Here is a 24,435-nt window from a genome sequence, read left to right as displayed (position 1 = left end):
GGACAATGATTTTCGGTCTTTCAGGAAGACTGTGTTGTGACACTAAATCAGACTTCTCCAAAACAGATGGTCTTGTGTGGTTTTGTGGTTGGTACTTACCCTAAATGACCAGAGGAAACCCAACCCATGACCTATAAACAGCTTCATGGATCCCCTAGGCTCATTGTTTAATGGGAGCAAATACTTGCTCTTCTGAAGAGATACTAATGCTGATAGAAAGTTGTCAGAAGCTTTCTCCAGAGTGAAGGGTGAAGAAGATGGCCTAGTGCAGAAGTGGGCAAATTACAGCCTGTGGGCCTCATCCGGCCCATCGAAGATTGGTACAGAATCGCCCAACTCAAATCATGATTGTGACCGCATTTATTTGACCTTGATCTGTAATGTCTGGCGTTCTACCAGGTGTTGCGTATAGAGCTGAACAACTTCAGCCCTTTCCCAACTGTTTTTTTACAAGTGGTAAATATTTTTTTATTAGTGCAAGAACGATGCAAAAATGGTGAGGAGGTGCAACGTTTAAATGGACTTTAGCATCTGGCTATTACATTTTAGTTTCACCAACAATGAAACTTTGACCATGATGTTAATTAATGTATAAATGTCCCATTCTAGACATAAAGCAAATTAGTTGTGTGCATGCACACATTTAAAGGTCCCCTTTTTATTTTTATATAGGTCTTAGTGTTCCGCAAATACTATACCTGAAGTCCTCTGAAATTCAGCAGTGGTGCAGATTTAAAGCCATTTTTAGTCAGTCCCACAATGATTTCCCCAGGATGCGCAGTTTCGCTGTGTGTAGCTTTAAATGCAAATGAGAAGGAGAAAGACGGGACAAGGAGGATAGCCGCCTATAGGGGACATTTGCAGAAATGATGTCATCAACACTATTCACCAATCCCAATGTTTGCCACAAGCTTACCCACCCCTGGTATTGTGTGTGTATTTGTCCATTCACTCATGGTACCTTCTCTTCTACAGTGAGAACGTTAATGCGTACTGCCTCCACATTGCTGAAGACGATGGTGAAGTAGACACAGACTTCCCACCGTTGGACTCAAACGAACCCATTCACAAATTTGGCTTCAGCACGTTGGCACTTGTGGAGAAGTACTCCTCCCCTGGCCTGGCAGCTAAGCAGTCACTCTTTGTGAGAATGTAAGTACCATCAATCCAAAGCATTCATACAGATTTCCCTTGTCCAGGCATGTACATACACTGTATAAAAAGACACATAATTTTTTTTTCAAATCATACAAAACCCTTTCCGTTTTAGGGCCATTTGGATTCCAAAAATAATTTCTATTTGCTAAATGTCAAAATAATGTGTGAGTGAATTTTTTTTTAGAGATCTTTTTTTATTACTTTCTACAAAGTCAAAAGTCAAGAGAATTGTGGACCTCCACAAAACTAGTTCATCCTTGGGAGCAATTTCCAGATGCCTGAAGGTGCCACGTTCATCTGTTCAAACAATTATACGCAAGTATAAACAACATAGGAATGTCCAGCCATCATACCGCTCTGGAAGGAGATGGCTACTGAGTCCAAGAGATGAACGTGTTCTGGTATTGAATGTGCATATTAATCCCAGAACAAAAGCAAAAGACCTTGTGAAGATGCTGGCTGAAGCTGGTAAGAGTGTATCACTATCCACAGTGAAACGAGTCCTGTGCCATCGTGCCCTTTTAACATTGAAATGACCTGTTTTCCCTTTTTTTCAAGAAAATGTAATGCTCTTCAGAGACTGTTTTAAAAAGAGTCTGTATTAAAACTGCATTAAAAAAGAAGCCAGTGTCTCCTACCACAGTGTAAAAGGATAAAATGATGTGTGTGTATGTTGGACTTTGGCCCAGATTTCGCTGCACTTACATGCAGGCCTGAGCGTGGCCTGTTCCAGTCCAGGAACAGGCTCATGTTGTTCAGATCGGAAATACCCTGAAGATATTGCTGAGTCTTGCTGTTGGTGTGAATGGGCCGTGGCCAGTCTATCTGCATCTGTAAGAAAGAGTTAGAAGCTGTGAACAGGAAGAAGCTGTTTTCCCCCAGTGACACAAGTCTCTTTCAATTTCTGAGCCTGAGCCTAGTCAGTCAGATGCTTTAGGCAAAAACGAAAAGTCTTCTGTCTGTATGAAAATAAAATTCAGTTTGTTGTAAATCCAAACAGCCTCCATGATGTAGTCTCGGTAGTTTCCTCATTTCAAGGCTGATGACACTAGCTTGGCTCCAAATACAAAGGTGGCGTTGTGCTTGCCTGAGAGTAGTCAGACTAGTATTGGACTGGTGCTGGGTTTTGCAGTATTACACTGCGGTATTGATGTTTTCTACATTCTCTAACATGTAAAAAGTCCTTCAGTTTTCACATTTTCATGACAAATGTAACATAAAATGCTAAACATTTTAATCTACACATTCTAATTTTGTTTGTTTCTGTGTTGTAATCTAGTAAAAAAAAAAAACAACAATATATCAGCACCATAGACAGCTCCTCTTTGCTAATTATGTGGAATGTGTTCAATGGAATAAGTCACTAACATGCTGCTCCCCCAACACACCCTATAATCCTTACCTTTTTTTTTTTTTTTTTTTAGGGTTTCTGTGTTATGTATGTAGTTGTATATTTAATTACTACATGCTAAACAGGATTTGTCCATGGTTCTTGTTGGAAACTTCGGTTGACTCGTGGTTATGATTGTATATTTTGTCAGTTCTGAAGAGCTGTTGAAAGATCTTATTTTTGGAGTGTAGAGTGTGTGTTTGTTGGGGGTAGCGGAGGCACAGCTGCTTGCACTGTCCTGTCTACCACACACTTTTTTTTCTTTTATTGCCCTGGGCCTTGGTCCAGCTTCCTGGGGAGCGGTGCACCAAGGGTCAGCTGCCACCTCCTGAAGCAAGAGCTGCTGATGTGGTAACGCCAAGCCCAGGGCCTGACTCTCGCTAAGCAGCGGTGTAGGGGATCAGACGCCACTCAGGGGCTAGGCCGGGCCAGGCATGGCGCTCAGCAGCTTAACGTGCAAACCAATGTGAAGGCTGCTGGCCGCTTACGCTGTCAAAAGCACTTGGCCTTGATGTGGGTCAGGGTCACTAAATGGAAGTGGACACTTGGCTCCTTGGACTGGAACAGTGGGGCTTGTTTTCCTTCCATCTGTGGCCTTGGGTTGTTTTTTTGTGTTGCTGCTGTTGTTACTGTTGAAGAGCAAGGGAAACAGAATTCACTCTGTGTCCTCTCCTCCCTGAGCACTATGCTCTTAAACACATCTGCTGCAGTGGTCATGCATCACTTGCATGACCAACTCTGCCCATGTGTGAATTTTCAAAAGTTTTCCTGGTATGAAGAAAATGGAAGTTGTAGCTAATTATGTTAATATGGACTATTTGTAAGTGCACGGTATTTAGTCAGATGTACATTATGATTTGAAACACACACCCAAACAGCCCCGCCTCCTCACACTCAAGGGGTGCAAACAGAAGGTGCAAAAGTATCAAATTTAGCCAAGCACCTGAAGGACTGACACACTGACCTCAACACAATTTTCGGAGGATGATGACTGGTCCCATTTCAGCATCACTGAATCATTTTATGAGACATCCTAATGAACTGTTAAATTATAGCCACAAAATGTTGTCTTTAGCCCCCACTGGTCCTTTTTTTCTGAAGCTTTATTTAAGATCTTATTATTAATAACATTTTGCTTTATAGCAATAAATACGTTCAATTTGAACATTAAGTAACAAAAGAGGTACAATAATATCAGTTTAATGCAGGAACAGAACTGAATCTACTAACAAATGCTGATAAAAGCAGCATTTGGTACATGAAACCTTGAGATATCATTGAGAGGGAATCAATGGAAGTGATATATTTAAATGGCCATAGCTTTGTGTGCAAATGATTCTCTTTATTTTTTTTTTTTTTCCATGTCTCCTGGGCTATCCTCTTTTCCGTCTCTGAGCAGTGACTCAAACCCTTTGTTATATATAAAAAACAATGATTAAAAGCTCTCAACAGATTTTTGTTGTAGCTGTTGTGTGTCCCAATGCTGCCAATTTCATTCTGTAATATATTTTTCCTTCCTCTTTTTTTCTTACTGCAGAAACGCAGCCCATGGCTTCTCTCTGATCCCTGTGGACAGCCTGAAGGTGACCATGAAGGAGATTCTGCAGAAGGCACTCAAAAAACGGAAAGGATCGCAGAAAGGCTCAGGTAGAAGTTCACCCATAATGACCCACAATCAGAAACGTCTTACCTTCATGCTTTACGTCCACGACCCTCCTTAAAAATGAAATCATAAGTCATGGCCAGATAGGCCCAACGTAGTAGTGCAGTATTGCGGCATGTAGAATGTGCTGTAGCGTGCTGCTCAGGCCTCTCGGAGCTAAAGGTGTGAGAGGAGCCATCTGCTGAGATGGGTGATAACACACTGGCATGTGATGTCTAATTTCTCATGGCCGGATTGCTGGGGATCAGATAAAGGCTGAAGATTTAATATAAAAAGTCGTGGGTAACGGATAGCCCTCGGTCAGACACTGATGAAGTAGAGTGGCAACCTCTGATAAGGGGTGGATAGGAGATTGGCTTTGGTGCGGGTTGAGGGCATGGAGCAGCATTAGCAGTGGAAATGATTAAATAATATTAATATTACCGACGTAGCATAATGGAAATTTGATGGAACTGTGATGGTGATAAAGGTGGCTTTATAAGGGGTAATGAATATGTTAATATATTGATATATTTACAATTTAGTACTTCCCATGGTGTAGAACTTAACATTGTTCAATATTGGTCTTATCAGCTATGGATATACTCATATTTAAATCAGCTTTCATTCATTTATTAACTTTTATATAATATATTTATCACAAAAATAAAATAATCAAGTTATTACTATACATTTTTTATTGTGCCAGCTATTTAAATATCTAATCTCGGGCTTTTATATCTTATAAATACTGTACTTGAAGCAAGGTGAGCTCTGTTGCCCCAAATTGACGATCAGTTCCTTCCGTCTAAATTCCACCACCCATCAACGGAACTTCAGCAGTCACGCAACTTGCTGCTTATCAATCATCATTCTCCGTTTCTGTCAAATGTTCAGCAAAGCTCTTCTAAACGCTGTGAAGCAGGTGGAAAAGAAAAAAAAAACTGTGATAAAACAGATAGTCTGCTTTGGATGACAGGCGTGGATGATTGTGTGACAACTCTTTTCCCAGACGTGAGCTTTGTTTTCCATTCAGTGATTGACTGCTGAAAGGGACAGTGGTCGGTGGGGTCTGTGTGTGTGGTTTTTGAGAGTGTCAGTAAGGCCATGGGCATAAGTAGGAACAGATGTGCTGAAGATCGCGATCGACCCTCTCTAGCCCGGACACTCTGTTGTTCTGCGTTCTCTTTTTGCACCTCTCCACTTTCACAATTGGACTGTTGTCAAGAAATAGTCTTCATTTGTCAGCACATATCAATTTGCGGGCCATTGTTGGTTGAGTGTTTGGAAGATTAACGTATGAATATAGCCAAACGTACAAAATGTTGTCCCAAGACCTTTTAACTGTAGACTTCAAATACATTAAAATGCACCCTGAACCACCTTGATAAGCCAGAGTGCCTTCAAAGCTGCTTACAGTGGCAGCTCTTCCTGTGGTGCTCGAATCTGTATTTTTAGTTCAACCACTAATTTCACTGGAGGGCATTTTGTGGAAAGATAACATTGATTTTTTTCTTTTAACCCCCCGCCTCTCGGGAATAAGCCCTCATTTAGCAACAACTTCTACAGGAGGACAATAGGAGACGCCTCTCCGGCTTTCGTCAGGTGTCACCTTGGCCTGCATCAGCAGGGTTTTCTTTGCTGGCGCCTTATAGTTTGGTGATAATGAAGGATGATGACTGTATGATCTGATGCTGCTCTGTTCTCTGTGGAAGGAAAGCAACAGAAATCTAATTTTTTCCCCCCTTTTCTTATTTTTTGAGGTTTGATACTCTTCTAACTCTATATTTAGAAAATGGCTTTAAAATACCATTGAGAATTGAGGCTGGGGACTGACTGCGGAGCACTATTCAGCGGTGTTCAAACGTAACTATATTTGTCAGAGTTGTTATTGAGAGGGATGGAACTGTTGTGCAGAGCTGCAAACTGCATATTTGACAGGTTTGTCTGAAAGCTCCTGTCTCTGTCTGCAACATGTCTCACTGTTCTTTAGCCGGAGAAAAAGAAGAAGGTGGGGGGAAAAAACAACTTTATTCTCTTGGCAGCAGTGTCTCTGGTGGATACGCGTATAAACATGCATCGTATATATATATATATATACACACACACACACACACACGCACACTCTTCTGAACAAAGGCAAGCAGAACTCCCACTCCTTTGCGACACCGTTCATTTATTTGCTTCTTATTCATCGTTTTTTTTTTTTTTTTTTTTTAATCTTTTCTGGTTTGTGTGATTTTTGTCAAAACGTTTCTTCTCCGTCTTCTGCATTTCTCTGGAAAGATTCAAGTGTTGCACGGACCACAGAGCCAGAGCTCAAGCATCATGCGTGGAGCGGAGGGAGGTATATACTAGAAGATGCTTGTGTAATGTGCCCCAAATGAAAATTATAACACCAGTCAGACTGTGTAACTTTGGATTAGGGCTGCACTATTAATCGAATTTTAATCACAATCACGATTTTGGCTGCCACAATTAAATTAAGATGATCGTCAGCGATATTAACATTTGAATAGCCAACTACCAGGGGGCAAACAAAAGAATAGACTGAGCAGCAACCTCAAATTGTGACCGAGTGAGACAAGTGTGCGCACCTACAAGAAAATGTCCCTCATTTGGGGTTGGAAAAAGTTGGCAACCTTAATAGATATATGCACCATAGATATATACAGTTGATGTTGTATTCAGCCGCACAGCGTGTTCGGCCTGGAAGCATCTTTAGATTTTCTAAAAACGGTCTGTGTTCAGTACGCGCTCATCTGACACCACGGACGTCTGAACCAGGCATTTCTCTGCCATTGTGGGGAGCTCGGACTGAGCACAGATGATTTTTCTGCTCATTGTAGCAGTGTCCACACAGTGTACAGTTCTCACACATGTTCTCAATCTGTACACGGTCTGAATAGTCCCATCAGGGTCATTTGAAATTGGATGTTGAGTTTAAATCAATTGAATTGAAAGATTTTGAATTCTGTTTTGAACTAAGATATCACAGTAACATCAGTGTTGGATTTTTTTTTTTATACTCAGTGTTGCTGTTCACTTTATATTTCAATAAAGGTTTTGACATGCAACTGTTTACCAATTTTTACCTGAATTAATAATAAAATAATGTTAATCAAAAGGTATTAGATATTAAAAGAAATTATTGTTCTACAAATCAGGTATATAGTTACATCTAACCTTTTTCAAAAGAAAACATCTCATTTCTATGCTGTGACCAAGTTGATAAAACATTGAAAAACTGACATTTACTTATTCACTGATGATTTCACTGAAGTGAAATTAGATATTTTGTTTTTTAAAGTTTCTTGTGGTTACAGGCCACCATCGTGGAAGAGAACAATACAAACCTTTTTCTGCTCATTGTAGCAAATCGAAGCATCCACACAGGCTTTTGAGACATTTTTTCTTGTATTTGAAAACATCATGTGACCATTTGGAAAATGTATGGCATGCATTGTGATTCATCGATATCGAGGCATTGAACCAGTGAAGGTTCACACCTCTAGTCAATACTGCAGTCATATTTTGACAGGGTTCCAAACACATTCAGCCATCCTATAATACCAGCTATAATAATGAGTGAATGAAGAATCAATACATAAGATTTTATTTTATCTTGTATGTTACAAAATTCTGTGCATAGGCTTCTTTCTTTTTCTTCATTTGTTTGCACTTTATCATTGTACTGTGCAATTGCTATTTATTTTTACAAGAACATTTACATTTATGGCATGTATCAGACACCCTTATCCAGAGCGACATACAATCAGTAGTGACAGGGACAGTCCCCCCCCGGAACAACATAGGGTTAAGCGTCTTGCTCAGGGACACAATGGTAGTACGTGGGATTTGAATCTGGACAAAGGGCTAACAAAAATATGATTGTGGTAGTGGTCTAAGGACTAGACGACCAGACGTCTTGTCCATAGACCACTACCACAATCATATTTTTGTTAGCCCTTTGTCTTCGGTAATTTTTATTTTATTATTTATGAGTTATTCTTATTTGAGGTTTGAACTGAAAACCTTGTTCACTTACTGTTTAAAATAGAAAGTGCAATAAAAATGCATTTTACCTAAAATTTATATAGCCCGACTTGGGGTAGGATCATGGTGAGAATTCTTTATTTATTTGCTTGCTTACTTGTAGGCAGGGGATATTTGAACGGAAAAATAGAGAACTATGGGCTTTATTAAATCTCCAATAATGGCATGGCATTTTCCAGAGGGCAGGTGAGGTGAAGGACTGAATTTTTAACCACACAATTTGAGAGTGCTCTCATCTTTGTGAAGTAACGGTGATATCACACGTGATACATTATATGTTTTATTTGTTTGTTCAAATATGACATTGCATCACAGTTTTTCAATACACAAACACACACACAAACACACAAACACACACAGGGGTAGCCCAGCACAACCCCTCTGCTTGCAGGCAGTGGTGCATGGCCTGCTCTGATGGTTTCAGCTGATCCTGGCCATTTGCTAGGAGGAGGTTTGTGAACTGAGACTGAGTGATGGTGATTAGGTGGTGGTAGAAGTCTGGGAAAACTGGCCAGTTGATAAAGGCCTGGCTATCAGAAGTGGCCTCACTTCCCATTTGCATTTAGATGAGTATTGATTATTTATTTACTCACTGGAGAGGGGGGGGTAGTCTTTCCAATCTTCTCCCTCCATCCATTCTGGCTGCATCTTCTTGGTATCTTTTTGGGGGAGATGGGGGGTTGAGTCAGACGCTCCTCTGCATTTTTTTTTTTTTTTTTTTGGCTGTTGTCGCAGGTGAGAGCCTCGATTCCCCTGCCAGGCCAGAGCCACGGATCTCACCTTCTTGTGGTAGCATTCAGTAATTCATCTACCAAATGAGAAATGATCTAATCTAATGATAGCCTTTTCCAGGGGAAATGGTGCAATTACCTGGGAGGTCTCAGTTGCGTCTTCAGTGGTCCGTGTTTTATTGACTGCGACATTTCCTTCGAGACTCACTTTTGATGATGATGTTTTTGACTCTGCAGTTGTGTCCCAGTATCTGTTTTGCACATAGATTTGTAATCAACGGGTGATGTATCCACTTCCTCGCCAGCCTGCTATTGAACCATGAATACAAAAAATCCTCTCTTTTTTCCCCCCCCTTTCAGTTGTTTCGATTCTCAGTTGCCGTGATTTGGACAGATAAATCAGCCGAGCTGTTATAACCTGCACCTGCGGAGACAAAGAAGGTTTGGTCTGAACGCTTATCACTAGCAGCACTTCAGTCTGGGCTGTTTCTTTTCACGTAATCTCAGTCTGGCTGCTTTCACCATATATAATATTGAAACAAAAATATAAAAAATAGTAAAACAGCATGGGTGAGACAATGAGACAATAAATGTAACGTTACGCTCTGGCACTCAGAGCGGCTTCTTTAACTGGGTTTTTAAAATGGTGCAACACCACCAAAGGTCCCCGGCAGTCACGGCCGGCTTATTTTATTCTGAAATATGACACGCACAATGAATAGGCGTGGGCTATAAAGCGAGCTGCATCTGTAGGCCCAGATAAGAGGGGATTGAATGGACACAGTGTGCGTTATCGGGGTAAACGCCGCTGACATTTGGGAGGAGGTGATGACTGAGCTTTGGGCACTGTGTGTGTTTGAACTGCAAATGAGCTCTGCAGCCCAAAGGGAGGAGCAAGGGCATGTTTGGTGTGGGCAGCAGTGCTGTGTGTGTCTGTCCGGGTGTGGAAATATATATGTGTGTGTTTATGTGACTGTTTTAGCGGTAGGCAATGTTTGCGCCATGCTAATGTTTGTTTAGCGGCCGTGCAGAGCTTGTGTTTCGCCACATCAGAATTTTACAGCAAAATTCTAGCTTTTGCGTGTTAACGTTCCAAAATGTACATGCCCATCTTTGTGCTGGAATAGACTTTTTGCATTAGGCTTTATGAATAAGTAGATGAAAAAACACAAAAGGTTGCTATTTCCCCGTATCTTGAAAAGAATAAACTGATTAACCCTTTCTGTTGTTTTATAGATGAACAACATCTTAGAGCATTTAAATATTCCCAAAATGCTTTTCTGACTATGTAATTGGCTTTATGATGACCACAGGGAGATGAGAAAATCTATAACAGCTTTAAGTGTTGCATTCTTTTAATATTTACATTGTATATATTTTGTTAACATATATAATGTAACTTTTACATATATTATATTGTAGGTTATTGTTACATTTTTCTGATCACTTTTTCTTGAAAATGCCATAATTTCAAGCTAATTTGAAAATATTACATGATTTCTGGTAAAAATAACTCTTGACTTTTGCAGATTGCAAGATATTTTCGCAAATGTCAAAAATGAGGATATCTGCAGGTTATGTCCTGCCCTTAAGTTCTCACCAGGTCACCAGTGCCTGTGCAGGGATTTAAAAGGTCATTTTTTGTGTTTGTGAATTAGTCACCCTCTTCTCCTCCTCAGTGTCATGTTGGGAAGCAGGGATCACAGACTGTTGTGCAGATATTGATACACAAGCATGTGCATTTGATCACACGCACATACGCAACAGCCGCCATAAACCACGTAAACCGCCATAAGCCACGTGGCCACAACGTACTTAAGTGTTCACCTCATTGCCGGCAAACTGTTGAACACAGAGACGCTTTAGGCCATGAAGGCATATTGTTTTCTTTCTCTGTGGAGGTTATCAGCATTCCAAGGCTCTGGTGACATTTTGGAAACCTCGGTATTTGTAAAAGGGTAAATATTGCCCAAAGCCTTTGCCCTACTTAGATTCTCATCTTTTTCAGTGGTTTTTCATATTATGGCAATAAGGAGGGAAATAAAAAAAAATGTACACATATCTTGGGTCAGGCTTTAGTTCCCCATGCAGACCTTTGCGGAATGGCGTGGCCCTTTTGGGAGCGCTTGGTGATTGTGAGTCATCTGCGGACCCTTTGGGAGGCAGCTATCCGGTGGCATCCTTCAGCCCCAGCAGGTATTGATTCAAAAGGACAGGCCCGATTCAATTAGACCTGTGGATATAATGCAGCAGTGCGCCTGGCACACGTCACCGGCACTCGGCTAATCCAATCAGGCCATGTCACAGCTATTTCTGTAAAATATTTCATAAAAAAGGCTAAGCATGTTTTACTTAATTACCTTTTTTTTTAATGAAGCTTCAACGTCATTATATAGGATGTAACTTTGTTGATGTGAAATTAGTCTTCATGATTAGTCTTCTATAGGTGAGGCACAGACCCGCATTTAAACACAGATTGGCAGGTTGGTTTAAGTTGAGCTCTTGCGTTGTCATGTCCACTCTGCAGACAGAAGGAGGTTTCTGTCTGACATTGAATAAAACAAAGCATCGCAGCAACCAAAGAATCCAATTCCAAGCTCTGCAGTCATTATTTGTTTCCATTGCCAACTGTACTTTATTTCATTGTTGGTCTTTTCACTGGAGATGCATGATTGCATCTGGCAGTTAGAGATCTAGATAGGTCACCCTTGGGTTGGGGGAGAAAGAGAATCCAATTGGTCCCTTGGTCTGGGTCACCAACATAAGAGGGAGCGTTGGTGCCTGTCTCACATCTGAAGCTGGAGAAGGATAGAAGTGGGTGTTAGGGAGAGAGGGAGGAGAGAGGGAGCACTGACCTTTGTGTCGGGTGACTGTGACACTGTGGAACGAAATATGAGAATGGCCCTGACCCTGGTGATCTTGTGATCAGAATGAACCCAAAGCCCAAGAAGAGTTTCACACACCCACATGTCTAACATGTCTATATTTTATTTTCTTAAATAACCTGTGTGGACCTGTGGTGACTCCTTCTAAAAGTCTTTCCGTGTCTGTGCAGGTCCTATGTACCGGCTGGAGAAGCAGACAGAGCCCAACGTGGCAGTGGATCTGGAGAGCACACTGGAGAGTCAGAGTACCCTGGAGTTCTGCCTGGTCAGGGAAAACAGTGAGTGTGATGGAGGAGATCCCACAAGCTGGAGCAGCTCCCAGTGCATGGCTGTTAAAAACACACTCAGGGCGAGTTTTTTTTTGGTTGTTGTTCTCTCTCCTCATCTACTTGGGTTCTGTCTCCAGGCTCCAGAGGGGAGGAGAGCTCAGAAGAGGACCCACCCATAGACATTACTACAGTGCAGGACATGCTAAGCAGCCATCACTACAAATCCTTCAAGATCAGCATGATCCACAAGCTGCGCTTCACCACCGATGTGCAGCTCGGTAAGAATCCCTCAGCGATCCCACTCAGGCCCTTGCTCCACCCCCGCAGACATGTGAAACCTTAACGTGGCTCCTGTGTAATCCATGTCTGGTTCATGTTAACCAAATGAGCTGCACGCCTCGGGTTGGGTTTCAGACAGAGTAACTAAATGTTGCACTTTGAAAAATTGTCAATCTGTGCTGGAGAGGTCAGGCACAGGTCAGGAGGGAGGACTTCCTATTGGATGCTGGCCCCTTCCTGTTTACAGAAAGCTGCCGTTGAGAGCATGATTATGTTGAGAGGTCGGGGGTAATCAACGTTTATTTAGCCCCTTGGGAGAAGAGGTGCAGTTCCTTGAGCTAGAAAGTGAGGAAGTCAGTAATCAGCCTTCAGACTCCCTGCATGCAGTGTAGAAATGTTGAGGTTCAACTCTTGATAAGAACATTCAGCAAATGCTGAAAAATAAGGGCAGACGTGCGGGGCCGCTGAAGATGCTGCCCTTCTTATTCCCTGTGGTCTATGCAGCTCCCAGGTCGGCGCTACTCACAGCCACATAATGGATGCAAATGAAAAAAGATGGCAGCATGTTCAATGGCAAGTCACTGGTTCAATAAAGCTCATTAACCACATGGCGGAAAAGCGAATGTTCAGGATTGCAAGGCTGAGTTATTGGGAAGGTGTCGCCTCTCGTTAGCAGAAAGAACAGCTCATTCGCCAGTTACAGTCGGAGTAGGAGCAGAGGACCGCGTGACACTCCACGATCATATGGTCGAGGATCAGCTCTCAGCTGGGTTCGATCAGTCTGAATACCTGCCGTAGTGTTTGTAGCACAGCTCTTGATGCCCCTAATCACTCTGACTTTTAAATACAAGAAACTTCTAATCACAGGGTTCTTATGGTCATTAAAAAGTCATGGAATTTGAAAATATCATTTTCCATTTTTTTTTAAAGGCTTGGCATACAAAATAAACTTATAAAGTTACGGAAAGTCATTGAAATCTGATTGATGCATAAATGTATAACTAAATAAATAAAGTGTGCGCTATGCATAAAAGATTTCATAACACTGTACGCTTCAAAATCTTTGATATATGGTAAACATACAAAAGTAACCTTTTGAAGCCTAACGAAATTTTACCATTTTTTTTTGTTGCCCATTTTGAGAATCTCCGGTTGTAATTTTGGATGATTGCTATGCTATTTCACATTACACCAGAATGCCACTGTTCTTTGATTTATTTCTTTGTGTTTTTGCTATGGCAACCATTCCCATATGCTCAAAGACAAATGTGAAGGTGTGGGTTTAATAGCCTTTTTTTTTTTTATCTACATCTTCCCTCTAATATCTGTAGCAGATGGAGGGGTTTGACTTGCCATTATCACTCAGGGACTGCTCCTGTTCAAATGCCAAGTACATTCATTCCTGAAATGACCAGGGTAAAGGAAGAAAAAAAAGCTCTGACTGTTCAGAAGCTTTCCCAAAATGGCAGCCAGCCCCGTTGTGCTGCATTCCATTGTAAAGATGATTGTGTTGTGGAGCAGCCTGTGATTGACAAGTGGGGTTTTTGGCATGCTGATCTTTGCCTGCAATTTTTCACGTTGGTTTGTCTGATTGACAGCTGTCATTTCCGCCGCTCTCTGGTCGTCCCCTGTGGTGCGGTTCCAGAGTGTTATTTGTGTGTGTGCCTGTGTGTGTGTCTGCATGTAGATAGAACATAATGGTGGGAGTTAGGGGGTTCGGTTCATGTTCTAAAGAATTTTCACTCATCTGTTTAGGAAAGCCTGTGTATGTGTGTGTGTGTGTGTGTGTGTGTGTGTGCCTGTGCGCGTGCACCAGTGCCGCCATGGCTTTCCAGATTATTGAATAGAAGATGTTTACAGAAGAGAGGACAAATATTCCTGCAGTACACAGTATCTGTCATCGCAGAGGGGGGTGGCGAGAGCCAGCAATATCCCCTTCCCTTTGTTCAGTTTCATCCCGGATTCTCTTCATTGTTATTTGTAGAAAGAAGACAGCCGGTCCCTCACCAGATGTTTTCAGTCTGGGAAGAGTTTGAATAACATGCACAAAACTTTATATGTGAGGTTGTAAGCTAAATTGAATTTCTTGTGGAAAGTTCACTTACTATATGAATATTTCAATGGAAACACATCTTATAATTCCGAATCCAGAAAAAATCAACCTTAAAATACATGCTGGTAGAAATTATTTTAACATGATTTTCAGTTGAAGGTTTTTTTTTGTTTTTTTTTATTTGTACCTTTTATCTCATGTCCACAATGTGCAAAATATACAGTGCATCTGGAAACTATTCACAACGCACCGCTTTTTCACACATTTTGTTATGTTACAGCTTTATTCCAAAATTGATTAAATTCATATTTTTTCTCAGAATTCTCCACACAACACCTCATAATGACTACATGAAAAAAAAATTATTTAAAAAAAAAAAAAGAAATCATATGTACGTAAGTATTCACATTCTTTGCTCAATACTTTGTCGGTGCACCTTTGGCACCACTTAAAGCCTCAAGTCTTTTTGAATATGATGCCACAAGCTTGGCACACATGTCCTTGGTCAGTTTGGCCCATTCCTCCGTACGGCCCCTATCAAGCTCCATCAGGTTAGATGGGAAGCATGGGCTCATAGCCATTTTAAGATTGTTACAAAGATGGTTGTCCTTTTATAAGGATCTGCTCTGTCCTTTGAGGAACTCTGGAGCTCTGACAGAGTGACCATCTGGTTCTTGGTCACTGATTAAGGCCCATTCCTTTGGACGTGAGTCCACAGTCACTACTGGCACTGCTTTTTAACAAGAATTTTTATGCTGCTGCCAGAAAATCATCAAACAACCTCATTATGACATAATCAGAAACGTCCACATCTGCATTGCAATGCATCAAGTATAAATTGACTGTGCAGCCAGTATTAATATTCACATTATAAGGGACCTATGATTGTTCTTGTTCATCCTGATTCACCCCCAGTTCGTTGCTCTGTCGCAGGCGTCTCAGGAGAGAAGGTAGAGATCGACCCTGTCACCAATCAGAAGACCAGCACCAAGTTCTGGATCCGACAGAAGCCTATCTCCATCGACTCCGATCTCCTCTGTGCCTGTGACCTTGTAGAGGAGAAGAGTCCTAGTGAGTACTGCCGCTTTCAAAACAAACACACACAGACACTGCACTCACCTCGCATGCCTCTACCAGAAACTTTTTTTTCGCACCCATAAAAGTTGCATAAAGAACAGCATTCAGTGCCATAACAGACACTTCAGCGTAAGAAACATCTTTCATCCATCAGCACAACGTCTCGGTGTAGTCAGAGAGCCGGAGATTGTGTTACGCTTTCTGACATTTGATTGATACATCTGTTGTTACACTCTGAAGACTCGGAGATGTTAAACATTAAACATATTCTGATCTAGACTAGGGCTGAACGATATATATATCGAAATCGAACCAAAATCACGATTTTAATAATCTGCTCAATTGGTTAATGTCAGTGTTGCTGCGAGGGGACACCAATGCCCCCCTAGGGCATTTGTGCAGCTGCAGCGACATAGCGGTGGGGAAATTGGAGTTGACTTTATAGTCATTTCAGCTACATGCCTGTTAGACAGGAAAGCGGCCCTTGCACTGTGCTAGGTGCAGGGCCACGCAAAACCCTAACCATTGCAGATGTGTGGAACTGATCGAGAAAATAAATCGCCTGATAATAAATAAAGCCCTAATCTAGATGAGCTAAAAAAAGGTATTGACAGGATATCAGAGCCCCCCCATCTCCTCACCCGAATCCTTGTCAGAGTGTGAACCTAACATCAGACCTAGTCAGATCCTCAGTGTACCATGGTGTTCAGGCCAGCTGATTGACACTCTGCGTCTCCCCATCGTCTCATGCTCCATCTCCCGGTTCTACACCACAGCTCATAAGATTAATGAGGAACATTCTCACTTCAGGAGAACGGCTGGAGTCTCCCTGGAGACTGCAGTCCAGATTAACCAATTCCTAACTGTGAGTTAATCGAACAAACTTGTCCTGAGCAAAAGACTAATGTCTTGCGTGTAATGTGGATCAGCCACCAGGCTGTGGTGAGGGACATCCTGCCTCATACACCTCAGTCATCTGGGCCTTACGGAGTCCATCCCTATTAGATAGGCCAGGAAGGACATGGTTGGATTTCTAATGTGTCAGCAATGTTAATGTGTAATCAGTTTTTCAATGAAGAAAACTTCACACAGTGGAGACCTTCAGTTTTCGAGTAGTTTCTGTAGCAGCTCACAGTGTCCTCGCTGACATTGTGCCTGTCCTTGTCCTCTGGGTCTTTCAAAACAGGCCACTTATGACGTTAACATGGAAAATAATATTCCTATAATAATCTGAAATACAATGTTATTATTGAATGTTATTATTGAATAATCATGTAGCTCTTAATATCCCACTGTCCGAATCTTGAAATCTGATTAATTGATTGATAAAATAAATGAAATGTTCCTGTTGTTTTCTGCAAAGCCTCATTGCATTGCACTTACTTGCTCAGGGACACAGCGATATTAAACCTTAGCTTCTCTGACTGCCTAATTTAGAAATATGTGGTCCAGGGGACAGCCTGAATAGGTGGGCATGACTTTAAGGCAAGAATTGTTCAGTCTTACACATCCAGAGTTACTGTACAGATTGGTTGACTGGGTCATAATTTTTTAAATTATTTTAACCTCTAGATGCTTTACAAGCACCCCAACATTTCTCAGCAGCAGTGGTTATAATGAGAATACAGTGATTGTTGTTAGCTGAAGTCCTGCTGCCTCTTCTCTTCTGAAAGTGAGCAAAGGCGCTCTGATTTAACCCAGAAATTTGATCAGTACGGCGCAGCTTTAGATGGGTTACTCACAACATGACAACCTGTGAGCTGTACAGAGTGGCGCAGTTAACCCAAAACGTTCAGAACTGGGCATGGTGTTGACAATGTGCCAGCGCAGCTCGCGGGTGTCTAGTTGATCCATATCAATTCAATTCAAGATGCCCGGCTGAGGGATGGCACACCACAGGGAGACGTTTGCCACGCATGGGTGCGCCACTAAAATAGACGCATCTTTAGGTGCCTGGATAGTCTCTGCAGTAATCAGCGCAGTCAAGCCCATTTAAAATATGTGTTGCAATGATGACTTACTACCATTATAACACAATTACAATACAAAACTAATGGGCAATAAAATGAAATTAATCCAAGAAAAATAGCCTGTTTTGTCTCCATCTCTCTGACGCATAAAGGTTATGGGTTTGTATAGTTGGGTAAGATGCACTTAAGCATTTTATTTTTGCATTTTCATTGGAGAAAAGATTTATTTTTTTTATTGCTTAGATTAAAAAATCTGCAAAAATCTTTTCTGGCTAGGATGTTACGTTCTTTTGCCATGATAATTGATGACTGATTTGTTTTACCATAAATAATCTATAAAAACTAATTGCATGATAGGCATTTTTGGGTTTTGAAGTTTATTAGCAAAGGCTCCACAGCTTTGCTCTATTGCCTGTACTCTTAATTACTTTAGATGCGTGGTTGGTTATTTGGGTCCAGACCCTTGCCGCTTTTTTGTCTGAGACAAATTAATTCCGGCCACTTAAATCCCAAATTGATTATAACCAATTGGCTGGTCTGTGGCATGTATGGGGACTGGACCGGTTTGCATGCAGCTTCCTTGGTAGTGCATTGCATGTCCTGGTTGATTTAAACCCCTCTTTGGTGCATTACTGTTAATGAATGAAATGTCTTGACGTCAAGGTTAGCACTGAAATATGAAGGGGGTACAGTAGCACCAGCATGCGAAATGGTGACAAGGCACTATTTTCAAACTCAAGCAGAGTACAGTGCTACATACTTAGCAAGGGCCTTGTTGACAAGTTAAAGGACTACTACAAAGCAGATCTTGTAATATATATGCAAACCATGAGGATAGCATAAACTACAAAACAAGCCCAACAATTTAACAATTTAAAAACCGTACCCACAGTCCCAAATCTCTACTGATATTCAATCATAATGTATGTAATTTAATGTCCTTGGTGTTTTTGACAGTCTTGGTCTGCTTTAGATCCCTTTGTTTTGTTTGTGTAACTAATGTCTTGCCATTGTCCTTGCAGGTCATGCAATATTCAAGATCACATATCTCAGCAATCATGACTACAAGGCTCTTTATTTTGAGTCAGACGCTGCTACAGTCAATGAGATTGTGCTCAAGGTAAGGGCCATTAATGTCAGCCATTTATTAAATCATTAATTCCACTGATTAAAACTAAGTTTGTTCCTAAATCCTCTTTTTAAGATATATGTAGTTAAGAAATAAATTACAATAAACTTTGTTTTTTTGTGTGTTTTGTATAAATTCTATAACTGGAATATGGTGGAAAGGTGCAGCTGAGGTGTCTGACTTTTGTTGCGAGGACAATAGAAAATGCACTCAGCCGCTGAACAGCCACCGCCTTGGGTCTGTACTGGGCACGAGGACTGACAGGAAAGCTCACAGTTTCTTGTCTACTGAAAAAGAGGATTTATATCTGCAGCGCTTTCTTTCTATTTCTTTATTTTTGGAGAATGTAAAGGCTGCACTCCCACCCTCCACTGCCGCCTGTGTGTGTGATTTATACACTGTGCTTTTGCAGGTGCAGAAGAATCTGGGTGCATGTTACATTATAGATGGGCTCCATTTTATGATACCAGAATTTTTATTTTTGTGTGTGGACTTTTTGGCTAATCTTTTAGAAATGATTCAATTCAAACCCAATGTTACATTTAGCATTATTCTAATCACTTAAACGGTTATTAGGATGTTATTACTATAGTTTTTATACATTATAAGATGTATAAGATGTCAATAGTGGTAGATGGTGCCATCTGACAAATTGTGTTTTTTGAAGGTCAAAAACCATTTTGATAAGAAAACTAAAATTCTTATATTCAAGACAATTGTTTAGTTCGTTTTGGTCTTCAGACTAGGGTTATTTAGTATTGTCGAATATTATTCTTACAGTTCCAGAATTGCAATGTCTGCCATTTTACTATATGCACATTATATTTAGAAGATGGTTAAACGTAACAAGTGGATATGAGCATTTATAAATATGATACGTAATACTGACATACTGTACATACGTTTGTGGCCAAGTGACATAAAACCATTATAATTTATGTTATTGATAAATAAGTACTGGCAGACCTTTTTTAAATTCTAGCTCCTCCACCATTCATTTGACAGCCTACTCACCTCAAGGTCTAAAGGCTTACTCTACTGCAGACTGGCAATATTACCCATCCATTAAAGTTATCAGTGTTCTCATGACCCCAGTCTTCCTCTAGCCCCATTACTCAAGTTATTTATGAGGCGTGGTCAGCGACGTCGTCATTACCGTAACATATGCTCACATCATCTGACAGTCCCCGACAGGGTCCTGCCCTGTTCCACCATCCCTAATGTGTTCATGCGTCTTCTTCATCACCAGGTGAACTACATCCTGGAATCACGGGCCAGCACATCGCGGGCCGACTACTTTGCTCAGAAGCAACGGAAGCTCAGCCGCCGCACAAGCTTCAGTTTCCAGAAAGACAAGAAGTCGAGCCAGTAGCTCCACCTTGAGTAGCCTGAGTCTGACTCCACAGCCGGCGGACACAGAGGAGAGGAGGCCGGTGAACAAGAATCCAGATGAAGAGTGGGAGAAGAACAAATGGAGGTGGTTTTGCAGGTCAGCATGATGTGAGAAAGTCTGCCTCTGTGGGTCCTGGGACAGGACCGCTCAGCCTCAGCCATATCAGAGCAGACGTCTCCTCTACTTGTTGCCTGTCTATCAAGAATGTACTGACAAACGAAAAACAATTAAAATGACTGGCGCAGTCCTCACCAAGAGGAAATGGAAAGACGTTATTTCATCCACTGCCTACAAATGAACTGTACATAAGTGTGTATGGAATGCATGTAGAGAGGACTGTAGCGACACCCGTTTCCCCGGTTCACCCCGATCAAGTATCACAATGTAAAACCTTATCAAACTGTGTTGTACATTGACATGTAAAGGGAATATCTTTGCAGTTTCATTTTTTATTATTGTATGTATATAGTGATTTCATTCAGGGTAACATGATGAGGCAAACCTGCTTTGGCCATAGAACTTCAGTGCCTGATACTGTTCAATAAGACAAAACGTCAGTTCTGTAGAATTGTGAGGGGCTTTTTTCCTCTCAAATATATATATAAATATAAATATATATGATTCAAATCAAGGCATTTTGGCATGTTAGGTTGGCGATCAACTGCAAACCTCACTTTTTTCACAGCACATGGAGGTAGGTCAGAGGGTATATGGAATGAGAAACAGATTTTTTTATATGATCAAATAAAAAGACATTATTGTATGTTTTTACTGTGACATATTCATGTTTTTTTTCTTCTGTGGACTGTACTATTTTGAACCACATATTGTCTGTGAATATTTCATCCTATCAGGCTACATTTAGGAAATGTACCATTTTTTACTGTGTTATGTTAATGCTAATGCAATAACACGATCCCCCCCCCCAGTTTTGCTCATTACCGCCTCGGGTGGTTGCTTTCACTTTCTCCCTGTTGTCACACACAGGGACGCGCAACAATGTAATCAACTCCAGAAGCTGCTGTCTGTATGGATTCAGGGTGTTTGTTGAGATCCAAAACATGATCCGACTCAGGTTTCCTACTGCCATTTTCTTTTGACTGACCTTTTTTTTTTTTTTTTTTGTTCCCTCCTCCTTTCTGTTTAGAAAGTAAATATTGTACTCTGTGCAGCCACACCACAGTATTGAGAAGATGGAATGTGCTGGGGGATGTGTTCCTGCATTGAGCACACAGCAGCAAACTAAAGAGACATTTCAAATGAGACTTTATTTATAGTGAGGAAGGTTATGGGTTTATCATGTACCCTAAGGAATTTAACAATATTTACTGCAGTACATATATACTGTATATAAGTAGATTTTCTAATAAAAGAATGAACTTCGTCTCTTGTTTTCTCATGTTGCGTGTGTAATGTTCATGTGTTGTCTTGTGTGGATCAAACAGTATGTACTAAGTTTCAAATAACTCAATGAAGAGCCATCACATTAATAGATGTCAGTGTTTTCGTTCCCCCCCCCCAACATCACCAACATAACACTCTCCACAGAGAAGGAGAAAATTTATGCAAAACATTTGTGTTGTTATGGTCTGCAGGATACGTCCAGATTCCAGATCTCTTTGTAGATTTCAGAGCTCAGCCTTTTAAAAATATAGTTAGCAATTTAATGAAAAGGGTCATTTTTTTTATTAATTTGATATAAAAATAAAAACCCTTCAGGCCCAACCAAGTATTGACAATAAACAAAGATGTGTTTTGGAAATTTGATCCCTTTTAATCCTTTTTTCCCCAGTGTAGTTATTGTATTAGTTATATAGTATAGATGTATAGTATTGTATAGTTATACTGTATCACCCGGAGCAACTTAGGGTTAAGTGTCTCGCTCAGGGACACAATGGTAGTAAGTGGGATTTGAACCTGGGTCTTCATAGGCGAGTGTGTTACCCACAAGGCTACTACCACCCTATGGATATAGTATGAATGGAGGAGATCCCCTCATCAGGAGCATGTCCAGGTGTTGTAGGGAGGTCATACAAGCATATGGAGGCCACACACACTACTCATTGACTTGTTTTATGTGAAGTGTTTGTCATTGTTAAACACTGCAGCACAGCACACAGTGACACAATGAAATGTGTCCTTTGCATTTAACCATCACCCTTGGTGAGCAGTGGGCAGCCACGAAAGGCGACCAGGGAGCAGTGTGTGGGGACGGTGCTTTACTCAGTGGCACCTTGGCGGTTTGGGGATTCGAACATTACATCAAAGTTGGATCAGCCTGTAGTGTCTTTTTACACTTTATATTAGAGTGTGACTCTAAATCCAGAACTGCAAGGGTTGATCAATTTGATATCCATCGATCATTTTTTATTTCGATGTTGTCAGCACATTCAACAATGCACCTTGACATGACACCCTGAATCCAGCACCAAATGGAAGCAGCTAATTGTAGATTCTACCTATAGATTCTAGCACATGCTTGGCTACTTTGCTACAGCCACTGCATATTATGATATAATTCGATAATAATATCCACAGTGTATTGGCATGTCCTCCGTTTCTCAGCAGTTGTGCTACGCTTTGTTTAGCTAACTAGCAAGCTCGATTTTTTGCAGGGAGGGAGAACCTCACTGCGTTCTGTCTGCTGGGCTGCAGAGGTTTGTGCCTGGGTTCAAGAGTGGGCCAGCTGTTGAGTATACCGCTCACTCCTCCTCCTCTTCCTCCTCCGCCCAATGGCACGTAAGTGATGTTTAATGAATGGGGCTCCTGAGGTCTCTAACACATGAACCGTGCTGTCAGCTCCCTCCACAGGAAATAACCTGGAGGAGCTCTGTGATTTAGTGGCTGCTGAAGTGTCTGCGACAGTAAGCCAGTGTGCCTCTCTCCTCCCAGGCCTTGGATAACTCACAAAGTTGATGAAGTTGCAATTTGTCTCCGGATCTGGAGAGCCACACTGGGCCCCCGGAGAGCTGAGGAACATTTAAAATACATTTTCCTCTGAAAAGGTAGTTGGGTTAAAGGCTTATGCAAAATGAATCTTATACCACATGATTAGATCTCAGGTCCCTAATTGGCCTCAATAGGATTTGTCAGACAACTGATTTAATTTGTATAAATTTTTTTCCTTCTGTAGGTCAGTTTGTAGGCTAAAGTATCAGCTATGGCTTAACTGCATAAATGGATCTGAAATTGTTGTTTTATCTCTAAATGATCTCAAAACATTACCCCGGTGGGGTGTATTTTTTGTGTGGGTCACGGTATATAGCGTGAAGTCACAGGAAAAAATTATAAAGTCATTATAAATATTATTAAATAAGTCAAGGAATCTCAGGATTAAATTATAATAAATTCCATCATACTTCTTTGAGAAACATTGGAAAGGCAACCTTCTGATTACAGGGCCACTTCCTTAACCGCTAGGCCTCCACTGCCCCTATTTTCATGAAAATAAAAATAATATATAAATAAAAAAGTAGGATGTCCATGTTTGAATTGTGACTGACCAAATGAAAACAACCCAAAGGTCCTAGTTACCAATCAATGCTATCAAATCTCTGTAATTCAGGATAATGTTTACCATACAGTCACTTATCACGGAATGAGAATAAGAAAGGTGTGACACTTCAGGTAAAATGGAGATATATGGACCGAGCTGTGTAATGAGCTGTGTAGAGGAAGCCATTCTTAAACAGTTGAGATTTTTAATAAGATTTTGTGCTTGTGATAATTAACATTTGATTTGTTTGTGTGTTTGTATGTATTGTATGTAAGACAGCATTGTGCGTTTATATGATATATGTAAGTTATACATTTGTGGATGTTCTTTAGGCAGAGTTTAAAAGAGAAGGAGATTAAAGTCGTGTACGTGTGAGCAAATAGCTGCCAGTGTAAAAAGCTACTGTTCTACATTATGTAAAGAGCATATTGTGTGGATTGTGTGTACGTGTTAAAATTGAGGAGGAATATGATTATTTATGGTTGCCACCTCCACACTACTTTAAAAAGACAGAAGAATCTCTCCCACACACTGTGATTGCATTTTTAGTAATTACAATGACTTGCCACACTGCTGACAATAGTGACCTTTAATACTTTCAAATGGCTGAAATTGTCAGGCATTCATGCACAAAACAGCACAGTTAACAAGAACCCACATGCAAAGTCAAAGACTTCAGACCAGACAGACCGAACAACTGAAGAGTGGTCAACTGCTAATGTTCCTTTGACCCGATATGCACTAACCACTGACAAAACACAGGTCATGTCCCTTTGTTTAAGCTCTATGGCTTTAAGCCTTGTAAAACCATGCACCCAAAAGCACTGTGCTTTTTCATTTATTTTCAGATTTGTAATTATTCAGCCTCATCATTGTCACGTTATATTAGCTACACTCTGCCATAGCC

General features: G+C 40.9%; 1 protein-coding gene across 1 annotated transcript in view; it reads left to right on the top strand.

Annotated features, from left to right (window-relative positions):
* mapkap1 (MAPK associated protein 1) overlaps positions 1-21,306 on the top strand; it is a 35,826-nt gene extending 14,520 nt beyond the window's left edge. The window contains exons 6-12 of the mRNA XM_028974828.1: positions 976-1,152; positions 4,086-4,195; positions 12,033-12,140; positions 12,269-12,409; positions 15,397-15,534; positions 18,533-18,630; positions 19,889-21,306. Of these exons, the coding sequence (XP_028830661.1) occupies positions 976-1,152; positions 4,086-4,195; positions 12,033-12,140; positions 12,269-12,409; positions 15,397-15,534; positions 18,533-18,630; positions 19,889-20,011 (895 nt within the window). The 3' untranslated portion in view covers positions 20,012-21,306. The remainder of the gene's footprint in view (positions 1-975; positions 1,153-4,085; positions 4,196-12,032; positions 12,141-12,268; positions 12,410-15,396; positions 15,535-18,532; positions 18,631-19,888) is intronic.
* The last annotated feature ends 3,129 nt before the right edge of the window (positions 21,307-24,435 follow it).

The sequence above is a fragment of the Denticeps clupeoides genome, chromosome 3 (genome assembly GCF_900700375.1).
Source record: "Denticeps clupeoides chromosome 3, fDenClu1.1, whole genome shotgun sequence".
Taxonomy (NCBI): domain Eukaryota; kingdom Metazoa; phylum Chordata; class Actinopteri; order Clupeiformes; family Denticipitidae; genus Denticeps; species Denticeps clupeoides.
This window is presented reverse-complemented; position numbering and strand designations above follow the sequence as displayed.